This window comes from Zootoca vivipara, chromosome 12, assembly GCF_963506605.1.
Source record: "Zootoca vivipara chromosome 12, rZooViv1.1, whole genome shotgun sequence".
Taxonomy (NCBI): domain Eukaryota; kingdom Metazoa; phylum Chordata; class Lepidosauria; order Squamata; family Lacertidae; genus Zootoca; species Zootoca vivipara.
In genome coordinates this window covers 13,868,072-13,884,997 of record NC_083287.1, presented here as the reverse complement: position 1 = coordinate 13,884,997, position 16,926 = coordinate 13,868,072, and the positions used below count along the sequence as shown (strand labels likewise).

The 16,926-nt window shown below is 46.1% G+C and overlaps 1 protein-coding gene across 1 annotated transcript; it reads right to left on the bottom strand.

Annotated features, from left to right (window-relative positions):
- Positions 1-327: 327 nt before the first annotated feature.
- MTURN (maturin, neural progenitor differentiation regulator homolog) lies at positions 328-16,492 on the bottom strand. Its single transcript, XM_035129636.2, has 3 exons — positions 15,932-16,492; positions 3,580-3,702; positions 328-894 (listed from the first exon to the last, which is right to left on the bottom strand). Exons 1-3 carry the CDS (start codon positions 16,094-16,096, stop codon positions 784-786), a joined length of 399 nt encoding a protein of 132 aa, XP_034985527.1. The 5' UTR covers positions 16,097-16,492; the 3' UTR covers positions 328-783.
- Positions 16,493-16,926: the final 434 nt, after the last annotated feature.

Here is a 16,926-nt window from a genome sequence, read left to right as displayed (position 1 = left end):
CCATGGTCAGCACACAGCCAGATATAATACTACACCAGTGTTAAACCAAACAATGGAAAAGAGGGTGGTATCCAGGCTGAATAGGAACAAGAATAAGTAGTGCTTGTTAGGTGCCTGATGACTCTCATTCCATCTGCACCGGGCCTCAATGATATCATAGTTAAAAGCACATGTTTAAATATTTCCCACTGAAAGCAAGGAGATTTTAAAATGCTTCATTTTGGCTCAGTTGCGCCTTTTGCTGGAACATTAACCATTCAGTACATTAACTAATAGTCTAGTTCTGTTTTCAATATATATATATATATATATAATAAGAGAGATATCTAAGACTGAAAGTGCAGATTGCATTTATTTTCTGCATGGATGGTCCTCTGTAAGGTCACGCAAGTACTTAACACACCAACCAAATAGTTCCTACATTCAAATCACATTCACGTCAGTGAAATGTTAATTCTATACAAACAAATAAAAAATGATAATAATTAAAACAAAACAAAAGAAAAGACAAGTCAGCAGGAAGAAAAAGAAAAACCCTAGTTCTAAGTTAACAATGGCAGAACGCTACTGAGACAACACCATAGAAACCTCACTGAAGCAGGAGTTAAATTCAGGCCACTTCTTAGCAAAGCTCATCACAGACTCTGAAAAACATTGTTGTTTTCTTTAAACTTTGGGTTTGGGAGTCGGATTTTCCAGTGTGATGCGTCATTCAAAAATGCTAATGCAGAAGCATAGCGATCCCACCTGGTAGGATAAAATATATTTCAATTCCTCTGAAAATTACTGCTGACTGACACCCATTTGCTGGTGATCGGCTTCCGCCTCTTCTTCTTCCACATCCGCGTTATATTCTTCAAATGCATCATCGTCTACATCCGGAAGCCCCAATAGCTATTATAAAAACGACAGAAATAAAACTGTGAGTGCAATATAAAAGGGCAAAACAACCAGGCAACAGCACTGATGTTCTAAGTCAGGCATCCCCAAACTTCGGCCCTCCAGATGTTTTGGACTACAATTCCCATCTTCCCCGACCACTGGCCCTGTTAGCTAGGGATCATGGGAGTTGTAGGCCAAAACATCTAGAGGGCCGCAGTTTGGGGGTGCCTGTTCTAAGTCCAAGAACAAACTGAAGATGTGGTTATTTGCAGCACCGCATAAAAGCATTTAAAATCGGGGGAAGGGGTGTAGTAGCTCAGTGACTTGTGGGCCAGAGAAGGCCAATTCATACATTAGGCAGCAGTTGACTTGGTTTGTTCCTAAGATACTTCTCAATAAAATGGGGCCAGCTCCAGCTCCCTGAATGAGCACACCTGTAGGATGCTGAAGTTTGTAGACACCTCTGGCTCATTTAGTTTTCACACATCTTTGGTGTTAATAATAATTAAAAATGTGTAAAGAAACCCAGGCACATAAACCTCCTTTCTTCACAGCAATGCGGGAAGCCATATTTGTTGAGGGAAATCTTCCCTTAAAGAGCTTTTAGATACCAGAGTTAGCTCTGCAAACCTGGAGAAGTGTTGATAGTACTGTGCCATTAGTCTAACTCTAATGTATTAATGCAGCCTTGTAAATAAGCCTGCAGGCATCATTAGCCTGGTAGGTACTAGGCTGCGTTTCCAGCAGAAGTAGGAGGAGGAGCTGTTATGCTAGCTTCCCAGCAGGTGAGTTCACTGTTGCTTACCAGGAGGGAGACAGGCGAAGCAGTTAGCACAGTGCAAATGCACTATATTGCTTCCTGTAGTGCTCTTGCACTGTGCTGACCTCCCTGCCGCCTTGCCCCCCCCCTTCAGTAAAAAGCACTGGCTCACCTGCTGGGAAGTTAGCCAGGAAGCCCCCTCTTCTGCATACAGCAAGGAAACGCAGCACACTTAACAATGTACAGTAGTGAAAAAGAAAGATTACATCTTTCAAGGGCTGGTAGAGAGGACAGAACAGAGGGTTGGATCAACAGACAACCAGGAAACCAAGTGGACTGGAGGAAGAGAGAGAGAAATCCCTTTGCCGACGCCACCACCAGCCTGTTCACTTGTTTGTGTGGAATTCCTGGTTGCCTGTAGCTACCAGGTAAGTTGTTAAAGGCAAGGTTGTAGTCAGAGCTGGATAAAAGGTGAATGTGACGTCCGCCCTTAAATGGCACTGCTGCCCGTTCACTTTTAACAAAACTAACTTCCACATAAGTGAGTTTTGGGGTTGTGATATTTTGATCACCAGGCTGGAAGCAACCCTATGGAGAACATTTAATAAAAGCCCTCCAATGCCTAGGGTTAAACCAGGGGTCCCCAGACTTACCCGGCTTTGGGCCAGTGCCCGCCGCGCCGATCGCGCAGAGGAGTGTGCGTGCAGCGGGCGGGGGAGTGCGCGCCCGTGCGCATGCGCACACACACTTACTGGCGCGGTGGCGCGCTTCCAGGTCAGAAAAATCGTCAAAAATCGTTTGTGCCCATGCGTATGGGCCTCCCCCGACCCGGAAGTGCACCGGAAATGACCTCTTCTGGGTCGGGAGAGGCCCATACGCATGCGCACAATTTTCAGCGCTTTTTTCCGATCTGGAAGTGCGCCGCCGTGCTGCGCGCCGTAAGAGCGGGCGGCAGCAGCGGGCTGTAGCGGCGCGGGCTGGATTGGGAGGCCAATTGGGCCACATCTGGCCCGCGGGCCGTAGTCTGGGGACCCCTGGGTTAAACCATAACTGAGAGATGCGCATTTGGGACCAAGTTGGACTCCGGCTCCCATCAGCTGCAGCCAGCATGGCCAATAGTCACCAACATCTTCAGGGCACCCCTGTCATACAGGATGGTAGCTTCCATCCTGTGCCACTCCAGACACATGAGAAGCAGGGGAGATCACATGGCAGGGGCTGACAAGAGAATCACTTCCTGTGGCTGTGTGCTCCCAGGGAAGATGCCCCTTCGGAGAGTAACCACAGTTGTCGCCCCGACCCGAGGTTCCTAGTTTAGCATTACTGGAGCAGCGCAGGGCAGAGAAAGACTGGGGAACCCAAAGCTCCTCCACCTGTGGTTATTGGACACTAAGTCCCATAAGCCTCAGCTGCCATGGCCAAAGGTCAAGGGTGATGGGAAGTGAAGTCCTATGATCTCTGGAGGGCCACAGCTTCCTCATACTTGGGACAGAGGAGCAACAAACTTGATTCTTCTTAGGGTAATGTTTTCTCAGGGGGAAAGAACATGCTCAGTTCTCCACCCTTTTCAATTTCAGTATATTGTGAAATTTCACAACAGAGGTGCCAGGAAATAATTCCACATCAGAGTCTGCCAGCAGAGCCAACTACTCTAGTTCTTTAGATGCCGCATGCTGAAATGAAAGAAACATGTGTGTATCATTTCTCATATGGGATGGACAGACTCTTTTGGGTTGCTTTCTGTCCCAGCTGGGAATGCGTGTTTGGAAAATGGGAGACAGAAAAACAAAGCCCTTAAAAATAAAACTTATGCTTATACACATTTAAGTGTGATGATGGGAAACGATCGTGAAAGCATGTGGTGTTTGTGGTCTGGCGTGTTGAAAACACAACCTCTTAACGCAATAAAGCCTAAGGGTAAAAAAATGGGCACTTACAGGTCTGAATGATTTGAAGACTTTTTCCAGTATTTCATGCAGTGTCTTTTTACCACAGGAGGAGATGTAGTCCTGCGCCAACTGCAGGAAAGGCAAGCAGTCCTCGCTTTCACTCCAGACGTGCTGCAAAGGCAAGTCATGACAAAGCAGGGATTAATCATGTTGGCAGGCAAGTTTGAGCTGTGGGGAGGAACAGGTTAAAACCCAGGGGCCTTAGGGGCTTCCTGTTTCCGGCGGTGACAAATGGCTGACTCCCATAGATTGGACCTCAGCCGTGCCCGTAATTCAGGGTTGATATGGGGGTAATTAGCCCTGGCAGACCCCCCCCCCAGGGTGGGGGAGGACCCGCAGATTGTCCGATATTGTCAGCTTGCATCAAGGTGCAAGCAGCAGGACACTGGGTCCCAGAGCACGACACGGCTGGCACTCTCCAAAGCCACTCTCATAGCTGGAAATATCTGTTTGATAAAATAATTAGATTTGGACAATAAACAGACATAGTCTGGACCGAAGCGAGAAAAAACCTGCAGAATTGCACAGTCCCTGGTGTTTAAGCTTGGACTTCAAAGAGATTCTCATCATGGTGTTTGGAATACGGAGGTGATTGGTACGTTCTTTTTTCTTCCCAATACCTACAATTGTTTTTCTACGCCAAGCCTCATTAAGAAACCAATTAAGGAAAAAAAAGAAACCAATTTTTTTGGAAAAGTACAGATAGACTTCTATTTATAATTAAGTATTCAATTGTGCAGCTTTACTTAGACTTGAAAGACTTGATAAAGATAAAAGAAGAAACAATATGGCGCTTGTTAATATGATGCAGCATAGATAAATGAGAGTTCCTCCCTTTTTCGAGGGAAGTGGGAGATGCTTGCTGGCTGCCTTTGTAGTGACTTGAGACAATAATTTGGGATAACACAGTGCATCTGTTTGCAGAATTTATTCATTATGAGCGAGAGAGAAGGCTAAATGGATGCCTAGCAGCCCCCCTTCTAGGGCCCAGAAGGGGGGATTGTGTGGTCTCCTAAAGCTGATTGAACGTCAAATAACTTATATCTGTGAGATACAGTTCATTTACATTGCAATATTGCAAACAGTATGCTTAACATTAAACAACAGGCTTCGACAACAGCCCAGATTGGAATAACTTAATAACATGGGAGTTGCTGTGTCATTAAACTCTAAACGATAGACTTGGACAACAGCCCGGATTGGAAGATTGGAATGAAGTCTGGAAAAGCTATGCTGGCAAATAGACAGTTGGAAAAATACATATTTACAAATAAAGCTGTATTCGATGGATGAAAGGATATATGATTTCTGACATGATTGAGAATCGCATAGCCAGGGACAGAGAACTTTAAAGCACTAAGATCGGAATGTGGAAAATATGAGAACAAGAAGAAGAAGGCAGGAACGAAGATATTGGAGATATACTTCAAGAGGTCCAGACTATGGGGAGCTCGGAAAAATTAATAATTTGGACTGTTATTTGGTGTTGGTTTTTTTTAGTTTATTGTTTTTAATTGGATTATGATTATGGATATGTTAATTGGCTGTTTTTATTGGAAAAATAATAAAAATGATATTAAAAAACAAACAAAACAAAACCCAGGGGCCTTATACCCAATGGCGGCCCCCATCTAACTCTCTGCTGTCCAGTGGCTATGTAGTTGCATACAAATCCTCCCTCTGCCATAGACTCAGCGTTGCCACATATATTTGAAGGATTTTTACTCTGCTCTCCAGCCACATGGTGACTTACAAAGCGGTCACTGCTCTTAGGCTCATGACACAAAAGGAAAGGGGATTGGGAGGAGAGAGGGGGGAAAGCAAGCTCAAGCACTTAGTCAAAGTAGCAGAATTGTTATAGTGGGTGGTGCCTCCAGACTGTCAGCATTTTGGAGGAAGGAGTCAAGGGCATATCAGAATTTTAGGTTTGCGCACCTAGAGTGGATTAAAGTGCTGTGTCACCCTAGCGCAGGGGTGCAGAATCTCTCACCCACTGACCAAAATTGGCTTGGCCCGGGTCCCAATTTGGCCCATGAGTCACTTTCCCCAGCCCATGTTGAACTTCCCTGGCCCTCTTCATGCTTGCTGTGTTCCCCCAGAGGTGCAGAAAAAACTACTATTGATCAGTGAAGCCACTGTCCATCAGCTGACAGGCAGTGACTTCAAGTCTGATCAGTGGCAGCATTTTCTGCACCTCTGGGGTAACACAGCAAGCAGGAATTTGCGCATAATCCCCTCCCCTTGCAATGCAGAAGCTCCTGCGTCAGTCCTGCACCTCCCTTCCCTCCTGCGCTGGCAGCCAGGTGTCTCTGTGAGCAACACAGCGAATGAGGAGAGCTCAGGACCAGCACCACAGGTTGGCACTGACAGGCACCTGCAGCAGCCACAAGTCTCAGGATGTGGCCCGCTGCCCATCCATGGAACCAGCAGTCCTGCTGCACCTCCACCTTGCTCTCAGTTACTGCTCATGTGACATCTGTGAGCAAGCAAGCAATGTCAGGGGCAAAGGGAATGAGCTGTTCTACTTGCCTCTTCAACCTTTTGTCCTTAGATGTTGCTGGACTACGACTCCCATCATCCCATACTGCTGGGGACTGTGGGAGTTTTAGTTTGATGCTAAATTTATTATTATTATTATTATTATTATTGATGACCCAAGTTGAAGAACATTGTTTGCCATACAGACTGGCCTCCAACAAAGAGGGCAAGCAAATGGGGAGTGGTGTGGTAGACGGGAACTCGCTCCTTAAGTCTTCTCCCTGAAAGATCCCCAAAATTTGAAGGCAGCATTGGGAAATGACCAGGATGTGATTAGGCAGGAATGATTCCGCCCTCACAAATAATCATCTTGGTTTCTCCAGCTTTTTGATTATACACACTTAACATTTTACTCAAATTATGTCGTCCCCTCCAATTATTACACACAACCACCCTTTTATTCCCTATGCAACTCTCCAATTCAGATATATTTCACATCCAATGTCTTTGGGACAACACATAGCTACAGTATTGATCTAGCCACACCTGCAGTCTGTCAGAGCAAAGAAGCAGGATGTTAATTAGTGCAGGCACTTAATTAGGTTACAAACTGACTTGCTAATAGGGTTCAAAATGTAGAGGGGCTAATCAGAGCCAGTGCAGTTCAGTGGATAAGAGTGCTGGATCAGGACTCTGGAGACCAGAGTTCAAATCCCAACTAATGTGTGAAGCTCAGTGGGTGGCCTCACCTACTTTGCAGGGTTGTTGTAAATATAAAGCAGGAGTTGAGAGACATGTGCACCACTTGGAAGAAGGCTAAAATGCAATTAATACCGTCTATGAAATATCTATCCACCCATTCATCCATTATCCATCTATCTACACACACATCCCTTGGAATGTCCATCCCTTGGAAACAGAAGTAAGGCCTGTCTTATGTACCAAAGCCATTAGCATCTCACAAAACCTTTCAGAGGAAAAGAACAAAAATGACAAACTATGTAGACCTACATTGGCTCCCAGTACGTTTCCGAGCACAATTCAAAGTGTTGGTGCTGACCTTTAAAGCCCTAAATGGCCTCGGTCCTGTATACCTGAAGGAGCGTCTCCACCCCTATCATTCTGCCTGGACACTGAGGTCCAGCACTGAGGGCCTTCTGGCAGTTCCCTCGTTGCGAGAAGCCAAGTTGCAGGGAACTAGGCAGAGGGCCTTCTCGGTAGTGGCACCCGCCATGTGGAACGCCCTCCCACCAGATGTCAAAGAGAAAAACAACTACCAGACTTTTAGAAGACATCTGAAGGCAGCCCTGTTTAGGGAGGCTTTTAATGTTTAATAGATTATTGTATTTTAATATTCTGTTGGAAGCTGCCCAGAGTGGTTGGGGAAACCCAGCCAGATGGGCAGGGTATAAATAACATATTATTATTATTATTATTATTATTATTATTATTATTATTATTAAAAGTGAAGTCTCATTTTGTTAGCACCCAAGGTAGACTCAGGTGAATTTGAATGTTTTGATCATTCCCAATGGATGGATTATGCTGGGGAATTTTAACACAGGAACCTTGAACCTGGCTTGGCAGCATATGAGCTGCCAGTTATTTTTGCAGAGGTGTCACATGCTGTCAGCTGTGTACCACCATCCATAGTTCAGCCCCTGCATTCTGCACCAGCAGCTGCAGCTTCTGGATCAGGTCCAAAGGCAGCCCCACATAGAATGCATTGCAGTAATCCAGCATCAAGGTTACCAGTGCATGAACTGCAGTGGCCAAGTGATCCCTATCCAAATATGGCTGCAGCCAGTGTACCAAAACCAAGCTAGAGAGACGCACTCCTAGGCCACCTCGACCTCTAACAGCCTCCTGTATCCAGGAGTAGCCCCAAGCTAAGTACCTGCTCCTTCAGAGGAAGTGCAACGCTATCCAGAACAGGCAACCGCCCTACCTTCCAGATACGTGAACTACCTGCCCACAGAGCCTCCATCTTCCCAGGGTTCAAACTCAGCTGTTGGCAGATGTTAGCTGAAAATATTGGCACTGCTGCCCCTGCACCAGGGTGGCCAGCCCACCATAACCAGGCCGCATGTTGTCTCCAAAAAGAGGCAGATCTGAAGAGGATTAATTTCAAAGTCGTTTCCGAAAGGTTTGTTACATAAGCACATTTGCAATGAGATTCCCAATGATAAAAGCATACTGTATAGGTATAAATAGCTATTACATAAAATCTGTCCTGTATTGCCAGTATCCGCTCTATACAGTTAATACAGTCAGCTGAAGAACTGGGAAGCAGAGATTTTCCTAGACTGGACCATCTCTCTTTAGAGACTGCCATGTCCTAATTTGCCTCCATGAAAAATGCTGCATCATGGATGATGCTGAACAAGTCTCCCTGATGTGCTATTTTCAGTTCCCACCAGGCACCACCCCCACCCCCATTTAGCTTGAATTGGTACAATCTTCTGGAAACAGGCTTTATCACTGGCAAATGTTTACCACTCAATTCTGCTGATAGCATAAACTGGCTCTAGGAGGAAAGCAAGCAATTATGTGCGAAAACGAGACAAAAATCTCAATACTATGATTTGAACAATGTCAATATATTAACTTTTACATGTTAAGAACCCCAGATTTTAGGTCCAGGGCATCTGCACACAGAATATTTCAAAGCGGGACAAATCAGGTTACCCCCACACTTCCTGTAAGCGTTACAATCTAAAGACATGGCACTCTCCAGTTTCCAGTTTTTCACAAGGAAAAATAGGTGTCAAAGCATTTTTTATTAATACTTCATTGTGAATATTAGGACATATAACTGTGACAGCTGCAAAATACGAGCAAAATCAATTTCACATCTCAAGCAAAATCCAAAGAACAGAAAGAAAATTACACAAGGATCACATCAAAGACCTAACTGAAAGCACATAATGAAATACAAGATCATGCGCAAACATTATTTAGCAGAGTACACAAACCCACACAACTATGAAATACAATGAATGCCACTCAGTCCCCACCCCTAGATTACCATGGTTTGGAGGTCAAGAAATGCCCTGTAGATTTCTTTGTTCTCCCTCTGCTCTTAAGTATTTCCCTCCTATTTTTTTGGAGCTAACATTCTTATACATTTGCAATGGCATTTTTGCAAGCCATGGTTTGCTCCAACCGCAGTTTGCAACGTGGTTAGAAGTGGGACTACAAATTATGCAATGCTAAACCATGGTTAGCTCTAAAAGGGAAAGAAAGGGAATTCACAAAGTTGGAGGAGGGAGGTGGAGAGGTATGAGACCCCACAGACCACCTCTGCTTTGCAAACCAGGGCTAGGCAATCAGAAGACTCACACTACACTGTGCCCAAGGTGAAATAAGTTAGGTTCTCTCTGGTGTACAAAAAGTTTATGAGACGCCTTAACAATCACCCATATTAAGTACCCTGAAATACCTAGAGATAGTTAGAATTATTCATGCTGTCTGCTTCCTGACCACCTGTGGCACAGAAGCTCTGCTAGAAAACAAATTGGATCCCAAAGTGACAACAGAAGCGGGAACTCTGTTAACATGTTGAATCAGACAAGCTTCAAGCTATGTTGAAGTCTTTGCCCATTGCATGTCCCAGTCTAAGCTCTCTGGCTCATCTATCACCTGGGAGACGTGTGCAAAGGGATTTTAGCTTCATTCACATCCAATTCACAAAGGAAAACTGTCAACACAGCATCAGAAAGACTTAACACTACACGGATGAAACAGGAGGCAGTTTTGCTAAGCAACCCACTGAAAACTAAACGTAACTGCAACAGCAAAGTGGGAATAAAATGAGGGTTGTGAGAAAATACACACACAACTTTTGGTCCTTTATGAGATCGCTTTTCCTCTTACAAGCTGTCAGATGAAGTGTACTCTGAAAGACTACACGTCTTGTTAACTTCAGCTGACCTGAAATTTGAAATAATCAGTGGTGCATGCCTGTGTTCCATAGAAAATCTTCCTTTTCTTTTCTGAAAACAAGACCAAGACAGTTCCCTGGCAGCTTAAAGGTTTCTTCTCAACCGATTCACGGCTCCCGAGTGCTGCTCTTTATCTGATTACTTATTTCTCTTAAGCCCACCTATCCAGCTTGCGGACAGCAGAGTTCTCTTCATGGTTCCTAGAGCATTTGTGCAAGAACATGTTGATACCAGTGGTTCAGCACAAAAAACATGGGCTGGATACAGAGTTTATCATGTCTGAAACACAGCCATTGAAATTAACAAGACTTAAGTTAGTTAAAGAAAGTGCTGTGCGAAACCAAAATTGGTGTTTCCATGATTGCCAATAACTCTGCTGTATAATCTATATTGTACAAGTGTTAACTGCCAGTGGAAAAGGTAACCGGGGGGGGGGTAGACATTTGAGGGGAGTCAAACTGAAAATTGGGTGGTACATTATAACCTTTCATAACTTATGTGACCCAACAGCAGGGTCAGAACATTCCACCTGCCTCTCAGAAATGCGTGTGGCTGGGTATTATTGGCTATTGGCTTGAAAACTACAGATGCCAAGACATAAGCAACACATGAGGCTTGTAATGTGCTATTAATTTTTATTGTGAGTCTGTAAAATTATTTCCAACACTCCTGCTTCTGTTGCAATGCTGGCGTCTGAGGGTAGACACCTAGTCCGTCTTTTGGTTTGGTTATTATTATTACGTATTCATTTCATTTCTGTACCGCTTTATTTTTTGGCTGGTGTTCTATGTTTGATCCTATTAGTTTTATATTTTATATGTTGGTATACTTAGCTACTGAATTATTATTATTATTATTATTATTATTATTCACAAGGCAGTGTTTTAGGGTTGCCAGACTCAATAGAGGACAGGACTTCTGTGCCTTTAATTGCCCTGCTCTCTTTTGAGTCTGGAAACCTTAAAGAGAAACCAGCAGACCCTTTGCTTGCAAATTAAACAAAGGGTCTGCTGGTTTCTCTTTAAGGTTTCCAGACTCAAAAGAGAGCAGGGCAATTAAAGGCACAGAAGTCCTGTCCTCTATTGAGTCTGGCAACCCTACAGTGTTTCTATATCAACTCTCATGTTACAAATGCACACTTAAAAATGCAAACAAACAAAGCCACACTCTGCTGTTGTTGTTGTTGTCGTCTGGAAGCACTAATGTGATGCAGCTAACTAGCCAGCCAAGGGCCAGCAACAATCACTATCCCATCTTGGCAGGTGGAAGAATGAAATACTCAAATGGAAACACTTGGGAAGGGGGGTTAATAGCAACACCCGTCTACATTTTCGCAAGCCATGGTTTATGAAGGTGTGGGTCAAAGTTCCAATGACACCAGTGAGCAATAAGACAGATCTAGCATGGAGAGAATGAGTGATATAAGCATGCAAGTGTGCATAGGACCCAAGATGCTGCAAGAATGGAATGTTTTAGAACAGGCATGTCCAGCTTCCAAGAAACTGTGATCTACTCCCAGTATAAAAAAAAACCTGGCAGTGATCTATCTATTGTCACTGGAGGGAGGAGGAGCGTGCGTAGGGTGGGTGGATTGCCCAGAGTTGTTGAGCTTTTTTTTTTTTTAAGAGGGAAGTGCCTAAAAGTCAGCTTTTTTTTTTCAGGGAGACTTGCACAGAGTTTTTAAGCCTTTCCCCCATAACTTTTTGTATACGATAAGGATCCTGCGATCATCCCTGTTTTAGAGGGCACTCGTGGTAAAAACAGCATCTGATCTAGTTCGGCACATACAAAGTTTCAGGGACGAAGATGAATGGCTCTGCATGGCTTCAACATGTACAGAATGGTTGCGTGAATTGGCAATGAGACATAAGCCTTCAGATCCAGGTCTTTAAGAAACAAGGCACAAAGCGGCCCGGATGTCGTTCTAGCCACTCAGTTGATTTTTTTTTATTGTAAGACTGTTAATCAACCAAATATTTATTTGGCCTGATTGCTGTTGTTAGGTTTGTTTGTTTGTTTTTGCTTCCAGTTGCCAGAAAAGCAACGGGCAAGGCTGGTTTTCCACCCTTCGGGCAGTTAAAAACACACAACAAAACTACCGTATATAACTTAGAAAGGATAGACAGGTTTTGTGAGGAACACCTTTGGACCTTCCAAAACCACGACATCACGCCTGGATTCACAAAACTCCCATTAGGCTTTCAGCCAACTCCAACAAGGCCCACACTTGGCTCTTCCCCCTAATCCCAAAGGTCCACTTGGTGGTTGAACTTTCCCAGGAACCACAACTTTTTATATCAAGATCTGGCAACCCTAGCCAAATATGGAGCCCTAGTTCTTAAGGAAATCAACTGTAGGCTGTTTTCTGTTAAGCAGATCCAATGTTTCAAAACTTTCAAATGAACTTTACAAAGCATAGCCCGCTTGACACAACTGCATTATCAACGCAGGAACGTTTTTTGCCTGTTCTCCATTTTTACCCTGCAAAAGCCCTGGCAAAGTGCCTAGTATCATTGAGAACACTGTCCTGGGGCCAGTTATTATTATTAATTTTTTTTAAAATCCATTTTCATCTATGAGTAATTCCTCTCTCTGGGAATTCAGAAGAGGTCTAGAAACTAGGCTGTGATAATTGGCGAGTTCTCCAATTACACTAAAAAGCCAAGGGCAAGCGTGCGAGAGACCTCCCATCTCAGATTGTCACAAGAACATAGGAAGTTAGTTTATACTGAATCAGACCATTGGTCCATCTAGCTCCATATTGTCTACACTGACTGTCAGTGGCAGTCAGGGAATGTTCACTGCTAGAACCTTTCCAGGGTTTCAGGTAAGCGGACTCTCCCAGAGCTACCTGGAGATGCCAGGGATCGAACCTGGGACTTTCTGCATGCAAGACAGATGCTTTACCATGAACTACAGATCTGGCCCAAGACCAACACTACACCATGCTAGTTCTCTGAGTCTCAAGCTCTCTTTTAATTACCTTTGCCTTTTCAACAAAGGGGCTTTCGGTGATCAGCTTGGAGCAAAAAGAAATTGCAATGAGGTGCAGCATGGCTTCTGAGTCATGGGCATACTTACAGAGTGGCAAGCCCTATTCCCCCACGGGAATGTACTTAAGAAGGCAAGGCTTTTCCAGTGAAATTGATGTGGCCCACCTTAAGCCCATGGGAGACGGTGAGCTAGAAATAAAAATCCAATAATTCCCCTTAATAGATTAGATGCAGACTTAAGCCATGCTCCGAGTAGACCCATTGAAATCAAGGAGACTTCTAACAGCCATTGCTAAATTAAGGCCTAGTGAGTTCAATGGGTCTCTTCTATGCACAACTGAGTCTGGTGCCACCAACTCAAAGGGCCACGTTCATGCCATACATTTAAGGCACTATGGCACCACTTTAAACCATCATGGCTTCCCCCAATGAATTCTGGGAGCTGTCATTTGTTAAGGGCGCTGGGAGTTGTTAGGAGACCCCTAGTCCCCTCCCAGAGTTCCCTGTAAAGAGGGATTTATTGTGGAATGACTTGGAGAATTGTAGTTCTGTGAGGGGAATAGCGGTTTCCTAAATTCAGCTACAGATGGGACGCGGGTGGTGCCGTGGGTTAAACCACTGAGCCAAGGGCTTGCCAATCAGAAGGTTGGCAGTTCGAATCCCTGCGACGGGGTCAGCTCCCGTTGTTTGGTCCCAGCTCCTGCCAACCTAGCAGTTCAAAAGCATGTCAAAGTGCAAGTAAATAAATAGGTACCGCTAGAGCGGGAAGGTAAACAGCGTTTCCGTGCGCTGCTCTGGTTCGCCAGAAGCGGCTTTGTCATGCTGGCCACGATCTGGAAGCTGTACGCCGGCTCCCTCGGCCAATAATGCAAGATGAGTGCCGCAACCCCAGAGTCGGTCAAAACTGGACCTAATGGTCAGGGGCCCCTTTACCTTTAAGTTCAGCTACAGTCCCAGAATTCTCGGGGGGGGGGGGGGAGCCCTGACGATATCACAGTGTATGGTGTGACTGTGGTCCTAGTGAAGGCCCATTAATTATTTCTGCAAGGAAAAACGTAAGAAGCCACCACCTGCCTGGATTCTGCTGCAGCCAAGAGGGAAGAAGAAGCGGCATCCCTTCTCTTGTTTACAACAGAAGATCAGTTTCTGAGCTCTGGGCGCAGTCCTGCGCCAAAGATTTCAGGTTAAAACTGTAGAGTGGAAAGAAAGGAGGACCTTTTTCTGCCTCCCCACTTGCAGCTACTCTCTGAAGACTAGAGACAAGACCTTCTTAAGAATATTAGAGGGGTGGGCAGGGAAAGGACTGGACCATGTGAAAAACACAGTATTTTTGCTGCAGTTCATTCATTTCCAGCTTTGTGTTCTTGTTATTAAAAAAGCACACCTAGACGTTCCGTTGTTGCGCCCGTAACCTTGGTTTCAGGTGCCATTGGGCTCCTAGTTTTCATATCTCCATTTCTAACACGGCCCTTGGGGTCCCTTCCAATGCTACAATTCCATTATTCTAGGAGGGGAGAATAACAATGCAGGTTTCCTTGAGCTCCTTGGCGAAAAATACAGGCTGGAATTGAAATAAATAAATATAAGCCCTAGGGGTCAAGAGAAGCCCCAATGTTTTAATTGTTCTGCTGCCCGGGGGGGTTCCTTTGGGAGCAAGGACGAGATAGAAAAATAAATTAAGCAAGGTGCCAGCGCTTGCCAGCAGAATAAAAGGGTGCACACCTCGAGGCAGATGATACCAGCTCTGAGACTCCTTCCAGGTGGGGGAATCCATCACTCCCAGGCAAAGGAGCCAATGTTAATCTCCCAGCCCAGGCAAAGATGAATGTGAGGCGCAAATGCACTTGGTGACTTAAGCTCCCCCCCCCCAAAAAAGCAGGTGAAATACCAAGTGCTGTGAGTGTGGATGGCCAGACTGGAACCATCGGGAAGGCAGAAAAGGCTGAAAGGCCTCGGAACGGTCAAGACCCCCTTTTCTCTCTCTGTGCCCCCCACCTTACTATCAGGGGTGCCAACTTGAATTAAATATTGGGGGCGCAGGGAAACCCCGCCCCGCATAATCGATCCCATGACACCACTCTAATAGCAATGCCCATCAGCAATATTTCAGATATTTCATGGGGGGGGGGAAGCGAAGACACCTCAGCCCAGCGGTTCCCAACATGGGGCATACGCCCCATAGGGGGGACAATTTTATTTTTAAAGGGGGAATACGAGAACAAGTTATTAACAGTGAATGGCCTTTTAGGCTTCCTCCATGTGAATAGTTCACTTTTTGAATAAAAAGAATTATATGTCACCGGCCGGGGGGGGGTGCATCAGGATTTTAGAGATGCTTAGGTGGGGCATGGCCCCAAAAAAGGTTCGGAACCACTGCCTCTGCCCCTAGGTCTTGGCTCCTGTGCCCACTCTTAAGAAAGAATCCCCCAAAAGGTGGGTAAATAATAATAATAATAATAATAATAATAAGCGTTCACGTGCATACCAATGACAAACTTAGTTGGTCTCTAAGGTGCTGTTGGAAGAAAAAAAATTATTCTGTTTCGACTACGCCAGACCAACACGGCTACCTAGCTGTAATAATAAAAAATAATAATATTAATAATAGAAAAAAAATCCTCCCCAAAGGAAAAAAAGAGACACAGCAGGGGAAAGAAAGAAGAAAGGGGCTCCCTGGTCTTTCTCTCCCTCCCCCCCCCCTATTATTTTTGTGCGTCTTAGGGGCCAACTCCATGGGACTCAAATACGCGAGGGGGGGGGCAAAAGTTGACGTCTGTGGCCATTCAAAGCGTGTCGCGTCACGTGATGGGGCGGGGCTGGCCTGCTCCCCCCCCAACCTCAATATTTTATTCCAGTTGTGGGGGGAGGGGGAGGACACCCCCCTGAGGGGGGGGGTCGCCGCCGCCGCCGCCGGGCGCTACTTACGAAGCTGTCCCCGCCGCAGCCGTTGTCCGGGCACAGCACGTAGAAGGAGACGCCCGGGTCGGCGTAGAAATCCATCCTGCGCTCCGTCTCCTCGGTGGCGATGAGCTCGAAGGGGGTGCGCGAGCACCATTTGTCCGCCGCGTCCGCCAGCTGTTGGAAAGCCATCGCTTCAGGCCGCCGCCGCCGCCTCAGGCCGTGTGTGGGGCTGGCGGGACCCGGTTCCTCCTCCTCCTCCTCCTCGGGCCCTGCGAGGGGGTTTACTCGGCCGGAGCTGCTCCTCCCCCAGGCGCTGCTGCTGTTGTTGCTGCTGCGGCCGCCGGGCTTCGCATTCCCGGTTTACATACTGAGGGGACGGCCGCTTCCCCCCCGCCCTCTCTTCTTCTTCTTCTTCTTCCTCCTCCTCCTCCTCTCTTCCTTTCCCGCCTCAGCAGCCCGGCATAGGGGCTCCTCGGTCGCTCCGCCTCGGCCGGATTCGGCCGGATTCTGCTGGATCTCGAGGAGAATGAGCCACCCGCTGCCGCCGCCGCCGCTCGCCCCTTTCGGGTTCGGAGCCTCGTGGTGCGCACGCGCAATCGCGCAGCTAGGTGGAAATAACGGGAACGAACGTCCGTTCGCGGAGGCGGAGACGGCGGAGAGGCGAGCCTCGGGATCTTTTCGCTGCCTGAAGCGGGAGACGCCCTCAAAAATATCGCGCAGGGCGGCAGCCCAGTGGATCCGGGCAAAGGCGGAGCATCCCCGATCCTGCAGAAACGCCACGGGCTCCGAATTCTGCTAAGGCAGGGTCTGAAAACAATCCAGAGGCGAGCGTAACAACAGAAATCCCAGGCCTACCCAGGTCACTTTTTGCTTCAGCCATGTGTGTGTGTGTGTGTGTGTGTAGGTCAATTTGTTTCAGCCATACATATGTACCGGTATATGCACATATATATATATATGTACCGGTATATGCATATATATATATATATATATATATATATATATATATATATATATAT

Coding starts and splice junctions, on each gene's coding strand:
- MTURN (XM_035129636.2), bottom strand. CDS start 16,096: ATGGCTTTCCAACAGCTGGCGGACGCGGCGGACAAATGGTGCTCGCGC. Junction 3,703..15,931: donor GCTGCGGCGGGGACAGCTTC/GTAAGTAGCGCC, acceptor TTGCCTTTGCAG/CACGTCTGGAGTGAAAGCGA. Junction 895..3,579: donor TCTTCAAATCATTCAGACCT/GTAAGTGCCCAT, acceptor TTTTTATAATAG/CTATTGGGGCTTCCGGATGT.